Source organism: Danio rerio, chromosome 24, assembly GCF_049306965.1.
Source record: "Danio rerio strain Tuebingen ecotype United States chromosome 24, GRCz12tu, whole genome shotgun sequence".
Classification (NCBI taxonomy): domain Eukaryota; kingdom Metazoa; phylum Chordata; class Actinopteri; order Cypriniformes; family Danionidae; genus Danio; species Danio rerio.
Genome location: NC_133199.1, coordinates 37,387,704 through 37,405,896, shown reverse-complemented (window position 1 = coordinate 37,405,896; position 18,193 = coordinate 37,387,704). Strand labels below are relative to the sequence as shown.

General features: G+C 35.3%; 1 protein-coding gene across 7 annotated transcripts in view; it reads left to right on the top strand.

Moving 5' to 3' along the window:
• Positions 1–18,193, top strand: part of nrbp2b (nuclear receptor binding protein 2b) — a 53,543-nt gene that overhangs the window by 30,091 nt on the left and 5,259 nt on the right. For 4 of the 7 annotated variants that reach the window (XR_012399156.1, XR_012399154.1, XR_012399155.1 and 1 more), the window contains exons 2-16: positions 3,452–3,574; positions 3,876–3,977; positions 6,513–6,602; positions 6,685–6,725; positions 7,171–7,265; positions 7,493–7,516; positions 9,330–9,416; positions 10,139–10,194; positions 10,268–10,363; positions 11,309–11,441; positions 11,985–12,087; positions 16,393–16,443; positions 16,523–16,658; positions 16,757–16,810; positions 17,689–17,752. Coding sequence is in view for 2 of the 7 variants with exons in the window: in NM_001130617.2 (NP_001124089.2) it covers positions 3,452–3,574; positions 3,876–3,977; positions 6,513–6,602; positions 6,685–6,725; positions 7,171–7,265; positions 7,493–7,516; positions 9,330–9,416; positions 10,139–10,194; positions 10,268–10,363; positions 11,309–11,441; positions 11,985–12,087; positions 16,393–16,443; positions 16,523–16,658; positions 16,757–16,810; positions 17,689–17,752 (1,255 nt within the window). In the remaining 5 variants the exon portion in view is untranslated. Of the gene's footprint in view, positions 1–3,451; positions 3,575–3,875; positions 3,978–6,512; positions 6,603–6,684; positions 6,726–7,170; positions 7,266–7,492; positions 7,544–9,329; positions 9,417–10,138; positions 10,195–10,267; positions 10,364–11,308; positions 11,442–11,984; positions 12,088–16,392; positions 16,444–16,522; positions 16,659–16,756; positions 16,811–17,688; positions 17,753–18,193 lie in introns of all 7 variants that reach the window. The other 3 variants (XR_012399153.1, XR_012399152.1, XM_021470195.3) reach the window with 1 other exon arrangement.

The window sequence follows — 18,193 nt, the reverse complement described above, 5'->3', positions numbered from 1 at the left end:
TGTAAAAGAGTAATTTAAGTTTGTAATTTATTAGTAATTGTCTTAAAACATTAAAAAAAAAATGTTTCTGCTAGAAAACTTAATTTTTTAGCATTGCAACTCTAATTTCTTATTTAAAACAATGCCTATATATATTCTAATAAAAAGAGTGGTACTGTAAATTAAGGATTTGTTATTTATTATTTAATAACGTGGGATGGTAAACATTACATCTATTTGGGTAATTAAAATGTAATAGTAAACATTGAATCTGTTTTTGTTAAAATACATGTTCATGACTGATTTAGTTCATCCCATTCAGTCTTCACAATTGGCTCCTTTCTGGACTGTACCATATGGAATCAGACTTTACCATATGGAGTTTGTCTAATGTTTATTTTGTACTGGAGAGAAGACATGTTTCTTGCAGTATTTATGTATCATTCATTCATTCATTTTCCTTCGGCATAGTTCCTTTATTCATCGGGGGTCGCCACAGTGGAATGAACCACCAACTTATCCAGCATTTGTTTCTATCACCTCAAAATTATTGCAAGAATTAGACACTTTGTTTCCAGTGAGGATTTAGAAAAACTTGTTCATGCTTTTATCAGCAGCAGGGTGGATTACTGTAATAGACTCCTCACGGGCCTTCCCAAAAAAGACAGCTCATCCAGAACGCTGCGGCCAGTATTCGGATCAGAACCAGAAAATCAGAGCACATCCTCAGGTCTTTACACTGGCTCCCAGTTCTATTCAGAATAGATTTTAAAATATTATTATTGTCTATAAATGCCTAAATGGCCTAGGACCTCAATACATTACAGATATGCTCACTGAATACAAACCCAACAGATCACTCAGATCAGCAAGATCAAGTTATTTATTTCTTTTGCTTACAGTTTTTGCTAATATGGTTTAATTATCATTTTTTTTTTTACAATACATTGCTTTAATAGGAGATTACTCGTTTTACACATTAAAAAATTGTGGCTAAGAAATACTTATTTGGTGTGGTCAGAGATAATTTTTCTAAATCCTTAATTTTGAGCCCTGAGAAGTCATGAAATAAAACTGATTGCATTGTGACACAACAACCCTTGCACACGGAGCAAGCTAATACACAACACACACAAGATGTGAAATGAATGAGAAGGCATGTGGACATAACACAACATCTAAATCAGTAATTTAGCATGTCAGAGTCAAATTTAAGCAAAATATATTTTCCCAACAAGAAAAGTGTGGCTAGTGAAAATGGCGAATAGCCAGTAATGTTGCAAATCTACTAGCCACAGTGGCTGGTGATCAAAAAAGTTAGGGCCCTATCATACACCCGGCGCAATGTGGCGCAAGGCGTGGCGGAATACTTGTTTGGTAGTTTTAGCTTGGCGCAAGAGTCGTTTTGAGGCGTTGCGCTACCCTGTTTAAATTGCAAATGCATTAGCGCTCATATGTGCGCCCATAGGCGTTCTGGTCTATAAAGGAAGGCGTTCTGAGGTGCACTGCCGGCGCGTTGCTATTTTGAAAAAACAAAAATAGATTTTTCATCAGACCAAAACAAACCCGGTCTAAACTCAAAGTTGCGCCTTGCTTACACACTGCTTAATACGCACAAGCAATAGGCAAATATCTTTACATATGAAAAAATTTAATTATTAAGGATATATATAGTATATAATAAGAATAGATATAGGATATAAATATAAAGGATTAAAATATTACAAAACATATTATTTTCTAGCCTACATGCATATGAAAAATCACTGCTTTTATGTCTTCTTCATCTCGGGAGGATTTTTCAGTTCATTCATAACAATTTGCTTTTGTATAATGTTTTTATTATTTGCAGTATTATATATTATATCCATATTTATATTTGTTTTATTAAAAACAAGCTTAGATTTGCCCACCTGTCAGGTTTTAGACCATATGGGGCACAGCATGTGTTTTAGGATATAACTTGTTGTTTATTTATTCGTTTGCTGAAATTAGAACTGAATTTAGAAATAGTTTTAAAACGAATATTTGCGCTTAACAAACGATTAAAAATTAATTATTTATAGACTAATTGATGTCTGTGCGTAAAGGTTTCTCTATCCAAAAGTTAAAAGTGATCCATATCTCTCATTCTCACGCAGTAGATGCTCTGTTTAACAGTTTTCTGTTAAAAAAAACTTAACTGTGAACTGTTTGCAAGTGAAATGCTCAGTTTTTCCACTTAGACTTACTTTGCGTCCTGTAAATAGCGAATGCGCTCTTGGCGCGACGCATCTGGCTCTTAAAGGGAATAGGAGATGAGATTGGTTTATTCTCAAAACACACCTATAACTCATTAAGAAAATAAACTCAACCCTTTTAGACCATGCGCCATGGCGCAAAGCGGTTTGCGCTCTGCACATGGACCGTCAAAATAGAGCCCTTAATGTCAAGCCCTGATAATAGTAAACATTCAAAACTACAGTATTGTGTTAAAATACGTTTTCATGACTGATTCAGGTTGTCCTGTTCAGTCTCTTAAATGATTCATTTACATAATTGGCTCATTTTTCGGCCTGTACCATATGGAGTCAGACTGTACCATATGGTGTTTGTCTACTGAATGTTCATTTTGTGCTTAAGAGAAGACTTGTTATCTTTTCATTTAATCACAGATCAGTGATGGCAGAAGATGGCACTAGAAACCCTAATAACATTAGTACTGTCTAACATGAGAACCGTGAATTTGACAAGCATTAGGAGTGAATGTACTGTAAACGAACACACTTGAAAAACTGAAGGGTATAACGTGTGTGTGTTCAGGCTGGAGATGTTCAGCACTGCAGTGTTAAAAGCTTACAGTCTGACAGCAGTCGTCCGAACAAAGCAGTCAAAGACACTTAGTAGTCACGTATATTCAGACACTCTCAGACGGACTCTTGCTGTATGTTTTTCTGCACACAGGGATGATGTGAGACATGGATGAGTCGGCAAAGACGTGTTTCTGCAGTTATTATCTTTGTCTCAGCAGGATCCTCCTCTGAATGTCTCGTCCCTCTCTCTCTCTCTCTCCCTCTCTAGCTTTAATCCAAATCCCTTTTCAACATTCTCTCTCTCAAGATCACGAAATACAGCTCTCAGTCTACATAAATCATACTTTCAAATTTCAACTTAAACCAAAGCAAGGCATGCTTAACAAATGCTGGTCAACAAATATATGTTGTTATTGGTTGGTGCTGATTTCATCATTTCATATTTAATCAAATATAAACAAATATATGCATGTAAACAACATAAAAAATGATAAAATTGAAATATTTTCCTTATAAAATATTTATCTAAATTTTAAATCTAATCAATTATGTATAAAATATAATGTTGATGGTGGATGTTAATTATCTGAATCTTCTTTGTGCATTTTTTAAAGATTTGTCCTTAAATATCCTCTGTTTTGACAGTGGATGTAAAAGTGGTTGTGTGTCTCCCTCTGCAGGTCAGTCAGGGGAATGTGCCCGGAGTGGAGAGCGCGTCTCTGGCCATGGACACTGAAGAGGGTGTTGAGGTGGTCTGGAACGAGGTTTTCTTCCAGGACAAGAAGGTCTTTAAGACAGTGGAGGTGAGTTCTTAAATAATAGTTTTAAGTTTACTAAAAGCTACTTTAAAAAAAACTCTTAAAACGGAAAATTGTTAGAAAAATTAAAGTTTCTGAAAAGGTTTCACCAAGGTTACGTGGAATTGATTATACTTTACTTGATGTTGAAAACATGCCAAAAAAAAAACACCTTAAAGAAGCGAATTGATTTGTTGTCAATTTATTACCTTGGCATCATTCAATTGGTAACATTGGTGTTAAAAAACACAAAAATATATATTACAGGACAGTCGATTTTTGACGTTTTTTTTGTGCATTTGTGTAGGACAAAATGAAGGAGATGTTTGAGAACCTGACACAGGTGGATCATCCCAACATTGTCAAATTCCACAAATACTGGCTGGACATTAGAGACAACCATGCTAGGGTAACACATACACACAAACACACACACACACACACACACACACACACACACACACACACACACACACACACACACACACACACACACACACGTTTGTTTTTGTGAAAAGTGGGTACATTAAATAGGTTTACATTCATTTTATTCTGTTCAAACCGTATATTGTATTGCCCTCACCCCACCCTACCCCTAAACCCAACCATCACAGGAGACTGTGTATAGCTTTACTCTCTGAAAAAACTCATTCTGTGTGGTTTATAAGCTTTTTGAGAAATGAGGAAGTCAGCAATGTCCTTGTATTTCTCCTTTTTGTAATACCTGTGTCATACCCATGTCATTATACAGATTTGTGTCCTGATATGTCACAGAAACACGTACACACACACACACACACACACACACACACACACACGTTAATGCTCTTTCATTAGAAAGAATCTTTAGTACTATTATATTTTTTCATTCATTCATTTTCCTTCATCTTACTATTCCAACATATGTTTTACGCAGCGGATGCCTATCCAGTTGAAACCCTGTACTGGGAAACACCCATGCACTCTCTCATTCACACACGCTTACACCAATTTAGTTTATTCAATTCCCCAATAGCGCATGTTTTTAGACTGTGGGGGAAACCGGAGCACCCAGAGGAAACCCACGCCAACACGAGGAGAACATGCAAACTCCACAAAGAAATGCCAACTCGCCCAACCGGGACTTGAACCAGCGACCTTCTTGCTGTGAGGTGAAAGTCACTGTGAGCCACTGTGCCACCCTATTATACTTTTTTATTAATAAATATTTTTATATTATATAAATCATTTTTATAAATATTTTAAATATTTTTATTTTTTATATTTTATTGTATTATAATACATTAAAAATAATGCTTGAGTAGGAAACAAATCTGCCAAGTTACAAAGCACAAATTCACATTTATTAATAGGAGAGGTTTTTTTTCCAAGCAAAAAAGGGGCTTTATAACACAGTGTATTCAATGAACCTTGAGGTATTTTGAGCTGTTCATCAAAACATTCTGGAGATTCCTGACACCTAAATTAAATCTTAAGGGAAAGCTAAATAGGATTTCTTTGATTTTGCAGTTTGGTGCAGTCAGGCCCGGATTGAGAATTCAGAGGCCCCTGGGCACAATGTCTTGTTGCCCCACACACTTATAAATGATTCCTACTTGTCTTCCTCGATGAATAGTAGACAAAATCTGATATGTACTGGGGAAAAAACGTGTTGCTATGCGCTTTACGAGCTACGCCACTCACGCTGCTGTATGCCACTCTCTTTAATTCTGTTGGCTCTATCAATCAAAAGGTGATGGGCGGGAATCACTCAACTAGCTTATTCCAACGAGGTGCGCTATTTGCACGGGCCCCTGGGCCTGTGCTCATAATGTCCATTAATTAATCCGGCCATGGGTGCTGTGGCACAGAAATGGCACAGGTTGTCCGTAGGGTATTAAATAGTCTTTATAATGTCTTAAATTTGAAAAACAAAGGCCTTAAAAAGTCTTAAATAGACTGAAATAATGTCTTGTGGGTCTTAACCAATATATTTAAAAAATATAATATTATCTTAAACATAAGATTAATAATATTATATTAGATATAAAAATATTTCCCAGTGATGGATTGCAGCTGGAAGGGCAAAACGTGCTGGATAAATTGGCGGTTCATTCCGTTTTGGAGACCCCAGATTAATAAAGGGACTAAGCCGAAAAAGAAAATGAATGAATGAATAAATGAATGAATGTAAAAATATTATACAGGTTTTAACTTTCCTACATGTAAAGTTACACAATCTAATCACCAACAATACATCTAAAAAAAACTTTTAGCAAAATTGTGCAGACTGTAAGCTGAAATTTCATTTATAAATGTGTTAAAAAAAGTCTTGAATTTGACTTTGTGAAACCTGCAGAAGGGCGACACATTGGCGCTGTAGGTAGTGCTGTCACCTCATAGTAAGAAGGTCGCTGGTTCAAGCCTCGGCTGGGTCAGTTGGCGTTTCTGTGTGAAGTTTGCATGTTCTTTGCGTGTTCACGTGGGTTTCCTCCAGGTGCTCCTGTTTCCCCCACAGTCCAGAGACATGCGGTACAGGGGAATTGGGTAAGCTAAATTGTCCATAGTGGATGAGGGTGTATGGATGCTTCCCAGAGAAGGGTTGCAGCTGGAAGGGCATCCGCTACGTAAAACATTTGCTGGATAAGTTGGCGGTTCATTCCGCTGTAGCGACCCTAGAAGACTAAGCCGAAAAGAAAATGAATGAATGAATGAAACCTGCAGAAAGAGGTTGCATTACTTGACTTTTATAGATAGTATTTATCGTAAAAGATTCTTAGAAATCCATAGCATGTAAATTAAATCTTTATTTTGTCTGTTGTGAAAGTGATTCAGAATACAGTCTGCATATAAAGTCTGATTCAGAAAAATTCAATCTCCTGCAGTGTGAGATTAAATGTACTTTGCTCTAAAGCTGAAGTGGCCATTATATGGAAACATGTTTTATTTTTTCTGCTCATTGCAGGTTGTGTTCATCACAGAGTACATGTCGTCTGGCAGCTTGAAGCAGTTCCTTAAAAAGACCAAGAAAAACCACAAGACCATGAATGTCAAGGTCAGACATTTGTCATGAGGATATTTTAGCCCCCGACCGAAGTCTAAATATATGTTTTACATAAGAAATGACTGTGTTTCAGGCCTGGAAACGCTGGTGTACACAGATTCTCTCCGCCCTCAGGTGACACTCTCCTGCATTTGTGGACAGTTGAAGTGAAATTATAAGCTCTTCCTCTCAAATGATGTTTAATAGAGCAAGGACATTTTTCACAGTATTTCCTATAATATTTTTTGTTCTAGAGAAAGTCTTATTTGTTTTATTTTGGCTAGAATAAAAGCATTTTTTATTTATTAAAATCCATTTTAAGGTCAATATTATTAACCCCCTTAAGCTATATTTTTTCTCGATTGTCTAAAGAATAAACCATTGTTATACAATGACTTGCCTAGTTAACTTATTTAACCTAAAAACCCATTTTCTGTAATATTTCAGGAGGGCTAATAATTCTGACTTCAAATTTGTGTTGGTATTGTTGTGTGTGTGTTTGTGTGTGTGTGTGTGTGTGTGTGTGTTTAAACCTTGGAAATTGTACATTAACAAGCATGCACCTTCTTCCACTCATCAGTTACCTGCACTCCTGTGACCCTCCCATAATTCACGGCAACCTCACATGTGACACCATCTTCATTCAGCACAACGGCCTTATTAAAATCGGATCAGGTATATTTTTTTACTGCACTTAATTGCACTAAATAAAAGCACTTTAGAGGAGAGGAACACTTATTTAAAAGGATATTTTAGATTTATATCTGTAGATCCATTATAAAAACTTGTTCTTGTTTCTTTGTTAATTGTTTCTTTGTAAATTGAATTGAATAAATTCAGTATAATTTTGTATAATCATCATCTGTTGACTTTTGCTTTTGTTTTGTTTTCTCTCTGTGTAGTTTGGCATCGACTCTTTGTGAATGGTAAGAGCCATTTCAGCATCTCACACAGTATGTAATTTCTACAACTTAACCATTAAACCTACATTTTATTACATTTTTGTATGTGTGTCACATGTTGCTCTTTGTTACCAGTTTCAATTCGATTTAAAATCTGTTCAGCCTTACAAAAAATTAAACAAAAGAAGATCCAAAATACAACATCACACTTTTAAGCCTGATTTAGCACTGTATGATTAAAAAAACATAAGGTTTAAAAAAAAAAAATCAAATTACTGATTGAATCACTTGCAAGGTAGTCTTTATGGTAAGATAATTGCTCTAAACCTTAATATATTCTCAAATATTGTTAGAATTAATAACCAACAATGTCCCTTTGGTTTATTTGCTAACATGGACTAACAATTGCCTCTCTGGTTCTACCGCTAACTGTATAAAAAAATAAATAAATAAAAAATAAAAATAAAAAATTACTAATGTTTTGCTTCTTACACTTTACATACCTGAAACTTGCCTACAGCACTTATTCATTGTTGCTCTTAAAGTTGTGTAAATTGCTTCCAAGTCCTCGTTTGTAAGTCGCTTTGGATAAAAGCGTCTGCTAAATGACTAAAAGTAAATGTAATCAATGAACACTATATTTACAGTATTAATTAATATTTGGTCATTTTAGTTCATGAAAATAAGTCATAAGTCATTCATTGTTAGTTAACTCGCAGCGCATTAACTAATGTTGCACTGCAAAAATTGTGGAGTTATGTTAAATCGAGAAACATTTTCTAGCAGGGTGGAGTCATAAAAAGTCTTAAAATAGTCTTAAATTTCAAAATTAAAATTTCAGGCCTTAAGTCTTAAATCTACTGAAATATTGTGTTGTAGGTCTTAAATCTTGTTTTAACTGGTCTTAATTTTCCTATGTCCATGTAAAGCTACCCAATCGGGCCAACACCCATTCAATTACTATCATTCCTGCTAAATGAAAGTTTTAACAAAAATTTTATTCGTTAACTCTTATTTATTAACTCTTTTTACCAAGTCTGTTTATGTTTCTATTCTTAAACATATGGTTTAATTATCCTTGGTTTAATTATTCCTCATAATAACATTTGTTTTTAAAGTTTTAACTGGGCTGTTAGAAAAAAATTCTTAGTGTTTAGCCTTGTGTATGTCGGAAATGTCATTCATGAAAGGTCTTAAAAAGTCTTAAATTTGACTTGATGAAGCCTGTAGTAACCCTGTCTAGAGAAGCAAAAAGTAAAATCTAAATAATGAAATAAAATCAAAGCAATATAATCTGCCAATGAAAAATAATCCTATATCAAAACAAAAACAAGATTTTTTTCTTAGCCCATTGGTGGATTATATTGTGTGTTTTAAGGAAAAACTCACTTAATTTAGAAGTATTATTTCTGAAAAAAAAATGTATATATTATTTGGTTGTTTAGAAAAGGCTTCTTGATTTAAGAAATTTTTGATTTTTGCACAAAAAGCAATGTAACAAGCACAACTTTTGTAAATGTTATCAAAAGTGATAACTATTATTATTATTATTATTATTATTATTATTATTATTATTATTATTATTAATATTGCTATGAAATTTACAACGTTTGTTTATTTTTAGTTCATGTTAGTAATTAAATTATAATGGAAACTTGTAAAAAATGACCTGCAAAATGAAAACAATAAAAAGCTAGCTATCAGTGCTTGGCAAGTGTTAATTTTAGGCCCTGGTAAAGTCAATAAATATGTCTGAAATGTATAACCCATTTATCTTTTCAACATTGCATGGAAGAAAATGCAAATTGACTCACTGTTGTCATATGTTGATACCCAGTATTTCCAGAAGGGGGCGTCCAAGGTAAACTAAACCAACACAGAGACGACAAGAGGAACCTGCATTTCTTCTGTCCGGAGTACGGCTGTGAGTGACAACACATCTTCACTTTCTCAACCCTCCTGTTGTCTTAGAAGTCTCGTTTGTCCTAACATAACCCTCCTTCACTACACCTTTGAAGTAAAGCAACTAAATTTCCATTTAATATAAATTTAAATTTGAAATTTAAATTCACAGCAAGTAGGTCGCTGGTTCGAGTCCCGGCTGGGCCAGTTGGCATTTCTGTGTGGAGTTTGCATGTTCTCCTGATGTTGCCGTGGGTTTTCTCCGAGTGCTCCGGTCTCCCCCACAGTCATATAGACATGCGGTATAGCTGAATTGGATAGACTAAATTGGCCACAATGAGTGTGTGTAAATGCGAGGGTGTATGGGTGTTTCCCAGTACTGGGTTGCAACTGGGAGGGCATCCACTGCGTAAAACATTTGCCGGAACAGTTGGTGGTTCATTCCGCTGTGGCAACCCCTAATAAATCAGACACTAAGCTGAAGGAAAAATTAGTGAATGTTAATTTTAGAAAAGTTGCCAAATTTCAAGACATTGTTTTTTTCTGCTGTTGAAATGGTGCACTGGTCATTTTTGACCCATAAGTCAACAGGAGGGTTAACTTTTTTTTTTACACTTTATTTTACCAGGAAAATCTCTTGATATTTGTAACCTCTTTTTCAAAAGTGTCCTAGGTAATTGTGTAGACTAGACAGACTAGTCTTAATCTTGTTTATATAGTTTATATTTCCTCATCTGTTCTTAGCTTGTGAAGATGACTACGCCATTGACATCTTTTCCTTTGGGATTTGTGCTTTGGAGGTAAGACCGAAAAAATGCAAGCATTTATGTTACATAAATGGTTGAATATTATTTAATAACAATATTTCTCCAGATGGCTGTGTTGGAAATCCAGGCTAATGGGGATTCCGCCGTGTCCAAGGAAGCCATAGCCAATGCAGGCCAATCATTAGAAGACCCACTTATGAGGGTTTGTATGTTATCTTAGTATGCCTGTCATGATATCTGTTTTTTGTTGTGTGATATATTGCACCAAAATATATTGCAATAAATGATATTACTGTCATTTTAAGACCATTTTATGCCACACATTATTGCCACAATGAAAATATAATATCATCACAATGCAAGCACACTCTTCAAAAGAACACATGTTATTTTATTCTTAAGAATATTTAATCTTATTATAGTCATTTTTAACAATTTAATAATCAGACATTGGAATCAGAATGTGAAAATGCAAATCCTAAATAAATAATAATAGATGTTAACAGTAAAGTGCAAGGTAAAAAAAAAGTAACCGAGGCTGCAATATCTGCTACCAGATCTATTTTCAGTTGTCAGTCGTCAAATATACTATAGTAATTTATAGTAAATACTATGTTTTTTTTTATCATACTGACATCTCCAATAGAATTAAAGATGTTGCAAAATCAGCTAAAATGTTGCTAAAATAGTTTTTTATGTATGGGTGATATATCTATTGCATCACCAAAAATGATTAAGGTCATGTCCACGTTTTATGCGATAAGTCGATATATCGATTATTGATACAGGCCTATATCTTAGGGTTGGTTTGTGTTAAATGTGCATTTTAGATGCTTTAATAAGCATTTAGCTTTTTTTTAAATTCTCAGAGGCGACACGGTGGCTCAGTGGGTAGCACTCGCCTCACAGTAAGAAGGTTGCCAAATTTGTAATTTTCAGGAATCAGTCAGAGTTGAGAGATTTGATTTAATATTTTAAAGATATGTGGAATCAAGCTTACAAACTACTTACAAATCCAAGCTTCAACTACTTACAAATCTAAAAAATATAAATAATATAAAAATAAATAAATATATGTAAATATAAACAAATAATTGTAATAGCATGTTGCTGGTTCTAAAGTAGTCTATTTTCTATCATGTTTCAGGAGTTCACCCAGATGTGTGTGCGCCACAATCCTTGCCTCCGGCCAACGGCACACGACCTGCTGTTTCACCGCGTGCTGTTTGAAGTTCATTCACTGAAGCTGCTCGCTGCTCACTGCCTCATCAATAACCAGTGTAAGAGCCCTTCAAAACTGATCAACATCAGATGTTTATGTTTGGCCACTCCAAAAACATTGTCTTTTCCTGTCCCTTATTCTGACTTATAAGGAGTCTCTGAAATATGCTACACAGAAGATGGTTTTTTATGTTATTGGCAAAAAAACACTGACTTGAAAATGGATCTGACATATATATATATATATATATATATATATATATATATATATATATATATATATATATATATATATATATATATATATATATATATATATACACACACATGAGTATACATAACCATATATATAAATTATTGTTTTTTTCTTGGCATTTTGAAAAAAATTTCAGTTCTACTTTTTCTATTTCAGTTAGTATTATATTCAGAATTATAAAAAAAACTATAAATATGAACAAAATATTTATTTACAGTTATTTTGTTGTAAAGGATTAAATGAGGATTCTAATATATTAAAAGTATAATTGATTATAATGGTTAAAAAATACATTTTTATTGTTATTTTGTTTATTTTTATATTAAATTTTTATTGGTGTTTAAAGACATGCTACCTGAAAACTGCGTGGAGGAGAAAACCAAATCCTTCGACCCAAATGGAGTCATGGCAGAGATTATTTACGGAGATCGTTCTCGCGTTCAGCTCAAGTAAGTCTCAACTTAAGCTACATTCAATTCTATTTTATATTTTATTTTTATTACTATTATTATTATTATTTGTTTTATTATTATTATTATTATTATTAATATTAAAGGAATGAATGTTATTATTTGTCTTAACAAATTAAATTGATCAAAAGTAACTTGAAATTTCATTCATTGATTAATTTTCTTTTTGGCTCAGTCCCTTTATTAATCTGGGGACGCCACAGCAGAATGAACCACTAACTTATCCAGCATATGTTTTTATGCAGTGGATGCACTCCCAGCCGCAACCCATCACTCGGAAACATCCATACACACTCATAACTTGAAAATGTTACACAAATTTCTGTTTCAAATTTATGCCGTTCTTTTGTACTAGTTGCTGTTCTGTTCATTAGAGAACACTTATAGTTTCACAGTTTTAAAGTTAAACTTAAACAATAAATGAGCATATCAGAATAACATCTAAAGGATCATGTGATGAAAAATGTCAGGGATACATTACAATTATAAAAAAAACATAATAGAAATCAGTGACATTATTGTAATAATTGTTAGTTTAATAATATTTCTCAATATTAGTTTTTCTGATCAAATAAATGCAGCTTTGCTGAGCATAAAGGATAAACTATTGAAAATTGTAAAGTATAAAAGTATATTAAACGAGGCAGTTTAATTCCTAATTAGAATATTTATTATTGTCATTCACTTAAAACATAAAAAAATAGTGTTAACACTTAATTTTGATGGTCCATTTGAGTATTAGTTGACTGTCCGCTTAATATCTGTTGATAGATCGTGCTCTTTCAACAGACATTTAACTGACTATAAGAAACTTTGCAAGTACATGTCAACAAACTAACCCTAAGCCCAACCTAGTAGTCTACTTATAATTTAATGAGAATTAGTTCAATTCAAATTACCTTTATTTGTATAGCGCTTTTACAATGTAGATTGTCAAAGCAGCTTCACATATAAGATCATAGTAAATTGAAACAGTGTAGTTCAGTTTTCAGAGTTTAAGTTCAGTTTAGTTTAGCTCAGTTCAGTGCGGTTTAAAGGGCCATGAAACCACCTCGTTTCAGCAGGGTGTTTTCACACCTCTACTTTGGAAAAAGTCAGAAAAGTGGGCGTGTCCGGCTCTGTTTAGGGGGAGTGTCGGAGGAACTAAAGTGGGATGGTGTGGGAGTGTCTATTTGTGCACGCGCGAGTTTCAGAGTCAAAATACACACCCACACAGACAGGAGAAAGTGATGGTGTTTAACCTACATGGACATCTGTAGTCGAATTATTTGCCAAATTATTAAATGTTGGACTTTAACTGCAGTTTGGCTCTTTCATTCAGGGAATTCATTCATGCCTCTCGCGACAAACGAGGTATTTGATTCGAGGAACTGATCTAAGCGTGTATTTTTCATGCAATGTTTGATACCGCACGGCGAATGAGAGAAAAAAACCCTCCGCATTTCCCGGAAACTTAGATGCACACGGCAGGTAGCGTCAGAAAGCCGCGTGTGTTATTCCGGTCACAAAATGCGGTGCTAACATTTCTGCACTCAGTGCAATAGTTAACTTAATTCGATACGAACAAACTGAATAAACAAAGAGCACTGGTCGCTCACTTACCAAATCTGTAGAGACAGGACAATCACCAGCAACTAGAGCCGCGTCTTTATGAAGAGAATACTACAAGCAAATCCAGATTTCAGCGTTTGCAGATGAGAACAGCTCTCAGGTAAACAATAATCCCCCTTAGACACGTAAGTTATTGTTGTCGAGCGTCGCGTACACTGTAATCCACACGTGATCCAGATAAGCTCTCACAGAGAGAAAATGAAAACGAAACTTAACGGCAGCAAACTATAAAAGCAACACTTCACGCTTGTTTTGCCAACACAACGTGCCGTCTTTGTGGTGTAAGCACGGTGACACAAATGAATATTAATGAAGTTGCACAGTAGAGCGCGCTGATTGGTTTGAACCAAGCCTTACTCATGCATTAATGCAGCACACTGTAAGACGTAATAAGACTCACTCTGGCACAGACGCCCAGTCTGCATGCTGGAATACAACGCTATTATGTCATGACGGTGACGCAGCTTCAAAAATTCATTTCAAACAGGAAGTACGAATTTGCTTGAAATAACGCAAAAACAACCAATTTACACTTTTTAGTGAAATATAGGTGTCCTAATAGTGTTTTTAGCAGTGTGGGACACATATACGACTGTCAACAGCTCAAAAAATGTGTTTTGGTGTTTCGTGACCCTTTAATAATCACTACTGAGAGTCCAAACACTGAAGAGTAATCCATTGATTCGTAGCTCTACAGATGCCCAAATATGCAAGCTAGTGGCATCAGCGGCGCCAATTTCACCAATTGGCGAGAGAGAAGAATTAAAAAACCTTGAGAGAAACCAGGCTCAGTTGGGCACGATCATTTCTCCACTTGCCAAACATCTTGTGCAGAGCTGCAGTCAAGGTGCGGGAGGCTGGAGCTGAACTTCAGCGAAGACTTGTCTATCCCTGGAGCGTCACAGAAATCAGTCTCATGCTTTCCACTCCTCCATGACCACCACAGCAGCTGCTCAGGATACGGCTTAGTCCAGGATTATGGAAACCTTGGGATCATCTCGTCGCTGGTCTTGGATAGAATCAGTGGCGATGCGTAGTCTGAGGGCCTCTGGAGGAGTATCCCAAGGTGGAAATAGAGAGTAAAGAGAAAATTAGCGGAGCTGCTGTTCATAGTGTATAGAAACGAGATGTAGAAACCTGCGTAGAGCACATTCATATCGCTAAGTGATGCACTGAGTGTGTGCTTTACTTAAAAGATTGCTTTTTAGTCTAGTTTTGATTTGGTAGAGTGTCTGAGCCTCAGACATTATCAGGAAGGCTATTCCAGAGTTTAGGAGCCCTAAATGAGAAGGCTCGATGTGGAGAGGTAAGCATGATCGAACACCCAGTGAGGGGGAAGAGCATGCTCAGAGCCCGGCGGCTAATCAGCAGGCCAATCAGAAATAATAAATAACACCTGTTTATTCTAGTGATTGGGCCTGAGAGACACCCTTCTTAAGCTGCGGTCACACTAGAGTTTGAGCATGCAAAATTCTGTCGTGCGGTGCTGAGAAAAGGGGCGGGATTAAACAAGCTTATTAGACATTTTTAAAAGCGAGCGATTGCTCCATGTTTTCCATTTCTGTCCAGAGATAACATGTTTTGATCCTCGACTGTTCTCACGCAGTCAAGTGATGCGATTTCGCAGGTCAGAGTTCACCAAGCTTGAACTCTGCACCGCAGCAACCTGCGAAACTTGACGCATGTTTCTGGTCAGACGCATTCGCATGCGTATGTATGGAAGTCTATGGGAGGAAAAGCCCAGTGTGACCGCAGCTTTAAGGAGAACAGAAAGAGCAGCCGGGAGAGGAGAGAGAGCACACACACACACACACAAACACACACAAACACACACACACACACACACACACACACACATAGTCTCATGTGTGGTGCAATTTATAATTATAAAAAAAACATTTTTGCTCACCTGAATCATCGACCCTGTCTTCTTCCCAAAACAACGAACTTTACTACACTCGACCTCCTTTACTCAAGTTTTGAGTTGGCATGTGATGCAATGTAACTTAAATTCAACAAATGGACCATTAAAATAAAGTGTGACCAAAATAGTACAATAGCATTAACACAGTTCTGGGGTTACAGGTAAAATCAAAAAACAAAAAACATTGAAATTAAAATATGATTTTAAAAGTCAATCAAAAATGGCACTGTTCTTAAACAGTAAAAAGAAAACTGCTTTACTTAAATGTAACGTGTTATTGTTTGCATTAGACGGTTAAAAGTGTGTTCATTTACTTTCCTCTGCTTACCACTAGAAGGAAGCCTGCATACCACTACTGGTCTTAGTGTATATAGACGAAATATTTTGGTGCATTCAAACAAAACAGTTACCTTTATTACAATACGAGTATGGTCACCTAACAAGTTTTGGATTAGAAAGATAATCTGTTTAAATACAAATTAAGTGTTGCAAAAAACAAACAAACAAAAAAAAAAACAGTTAAGCTAAATTATATATTTGGTTTCTTTTGATTTTTCTTCTTTATTAAAATTGTATTTCATGTTTTTCTCTTTAAATGTTGCACCATGATCTTTGGTACTAACCAATGCAATATATTTACACAAATATATTAGTGTAAAGCATCCTATAAAAAGTAATAATTTTAAAGGGAGATTTGTGAGAAATGTACTCATCTACGTCATATTGTTTGATATTTTGTTGTCCTGCAGGTATTCTCATGTTTCTCCTCTAGAACTGGACAAGTTTCTGGAGGATGTGAAGTAAGTTAAAGTACAGTAGTCATGTCATTACTCTTGTTGTTTGTATCGTGTTACTGGACATGTGTGTCTTATTGTTCAGGAATGGCATTTACCCTCTGATGAACTTTGCGTCCGCTCGACCCCATCCTGTACCTCGCGCTCTCTCAATGTCCCAAGAGCAGGTGGAGGCGGTGAAAACACCCACGCCGGAACCACAAGAGGCTGAAACCAGGAAGGTGTGTGTTTCTGTGGAAAAAAACAACAAAAACACTACCCATAATTCATTTTGGTCAGTTTATGTCTTGTTTAATCTCAATCGTTTTTATTGTTCTAGGTTGTACAGATGCACTGTAACCTGGAGTCAAATGAAGAGACGACTAAAACACATGTGAGTAACATATGGAAAATATTATTATTCACTCATTTATTTTCTTAGTCCGTTTTGTTAATTAGGGGTCGCCACAGCGGAATGAACCGCTAACTTATCCAGCATATGTTTATGCACAGATGTCCTTCCAGCTGCAAACCATGATTGAGAAACACCCATACACTCCCATACACTATGGAAAATTTAGCTTACGCAATTCACCTATAGTGCATGTCTTTGTACTGTGGGGAAAACCGGAGCAACCGGAGGAAACCCATTTCAACACGGGGAGAACATGCAAAAATCCACACAGAAATGCCAACTGACCCAACCCAGCCTCGAACCAGCGACCTTCTTGCTGTGAGGTGACAGCGCTACCTACTGCGCCGGCAAAAGTATTATTATATCAGTGCAAATCATTTAACAGATTTTAATAATGTGGGTTTTCGGACAGGCCAAAAGACAGTCATTTTAAAATTCATTTTATATATTAAAGCAGAGTTATATGTAAATGTTTAAATGTAATATTTAAATTAGTTTTAATGTTATTTTTACTATTAAATGAGAATTCAAAAGTATTTAAAAATGTAATATAAATTGGAAATAATTCTAGATATATAATAAAGGCTTGATATAATAAAGGCTGCATAATAATAAATAGCTATCAGTTATGTCTATAAAACGCTATTAGTGTAGGCTTTAATTTGGAGCCAAAAATACACGTCGGTAGCCCAGTGGGAGAGGCTTTGTTGCATGTTGCATTGTGCAATCTACAGTATGTCTCTGTTGATTCATCTTTGTTTTGATAATAAAGCTGCTAACTATTATAGTCTTGTAAGATAGTTATGACAACATCTGCTGTGTCTGTGGCTAATGATGTTATTTCTGCTGTTTTACAGCTCACTCTTTTCTTGAAGCTGGATGACAAACTCCATCGGCAGCTCAGTTGTGATATTATGCCAAGTGAGAGAAACCTTGTTTCCCTTGTTTTGCTCCATGTTTCCTTTATTTGAAAAAGACTTTAGCATTCTAATAGGTTGGAGATTCATAGTTGCTCTATTCTATTCTATTCTATTCTATTCTATTCTATTCTATTCTATTCTGTTCTGTTCTGTTATATTCTATTCTATTCTATTTTATTCTATTTTGTTCTATTCTGTTCTTTTCTATTCTGTTCTGTTTTGTTCTGTTTTGTTCTATTCTATTCTGTTCTATTCTGGTCTGGTCTGTTCTGTTCTGTTCTGTTCTATTTTGTTCTATTCTAATATATTCTATTCTGTTCTGTTTTGTTCTACTTTGGTCTATTCTATTCTGTTCTGTTTTGTTCTATTCTGTTCTATTCTATTCTGTTCTATTCTGGTCTGGTCTGTTCTATTCTATTCTATTCTATTCTATTCTATTATA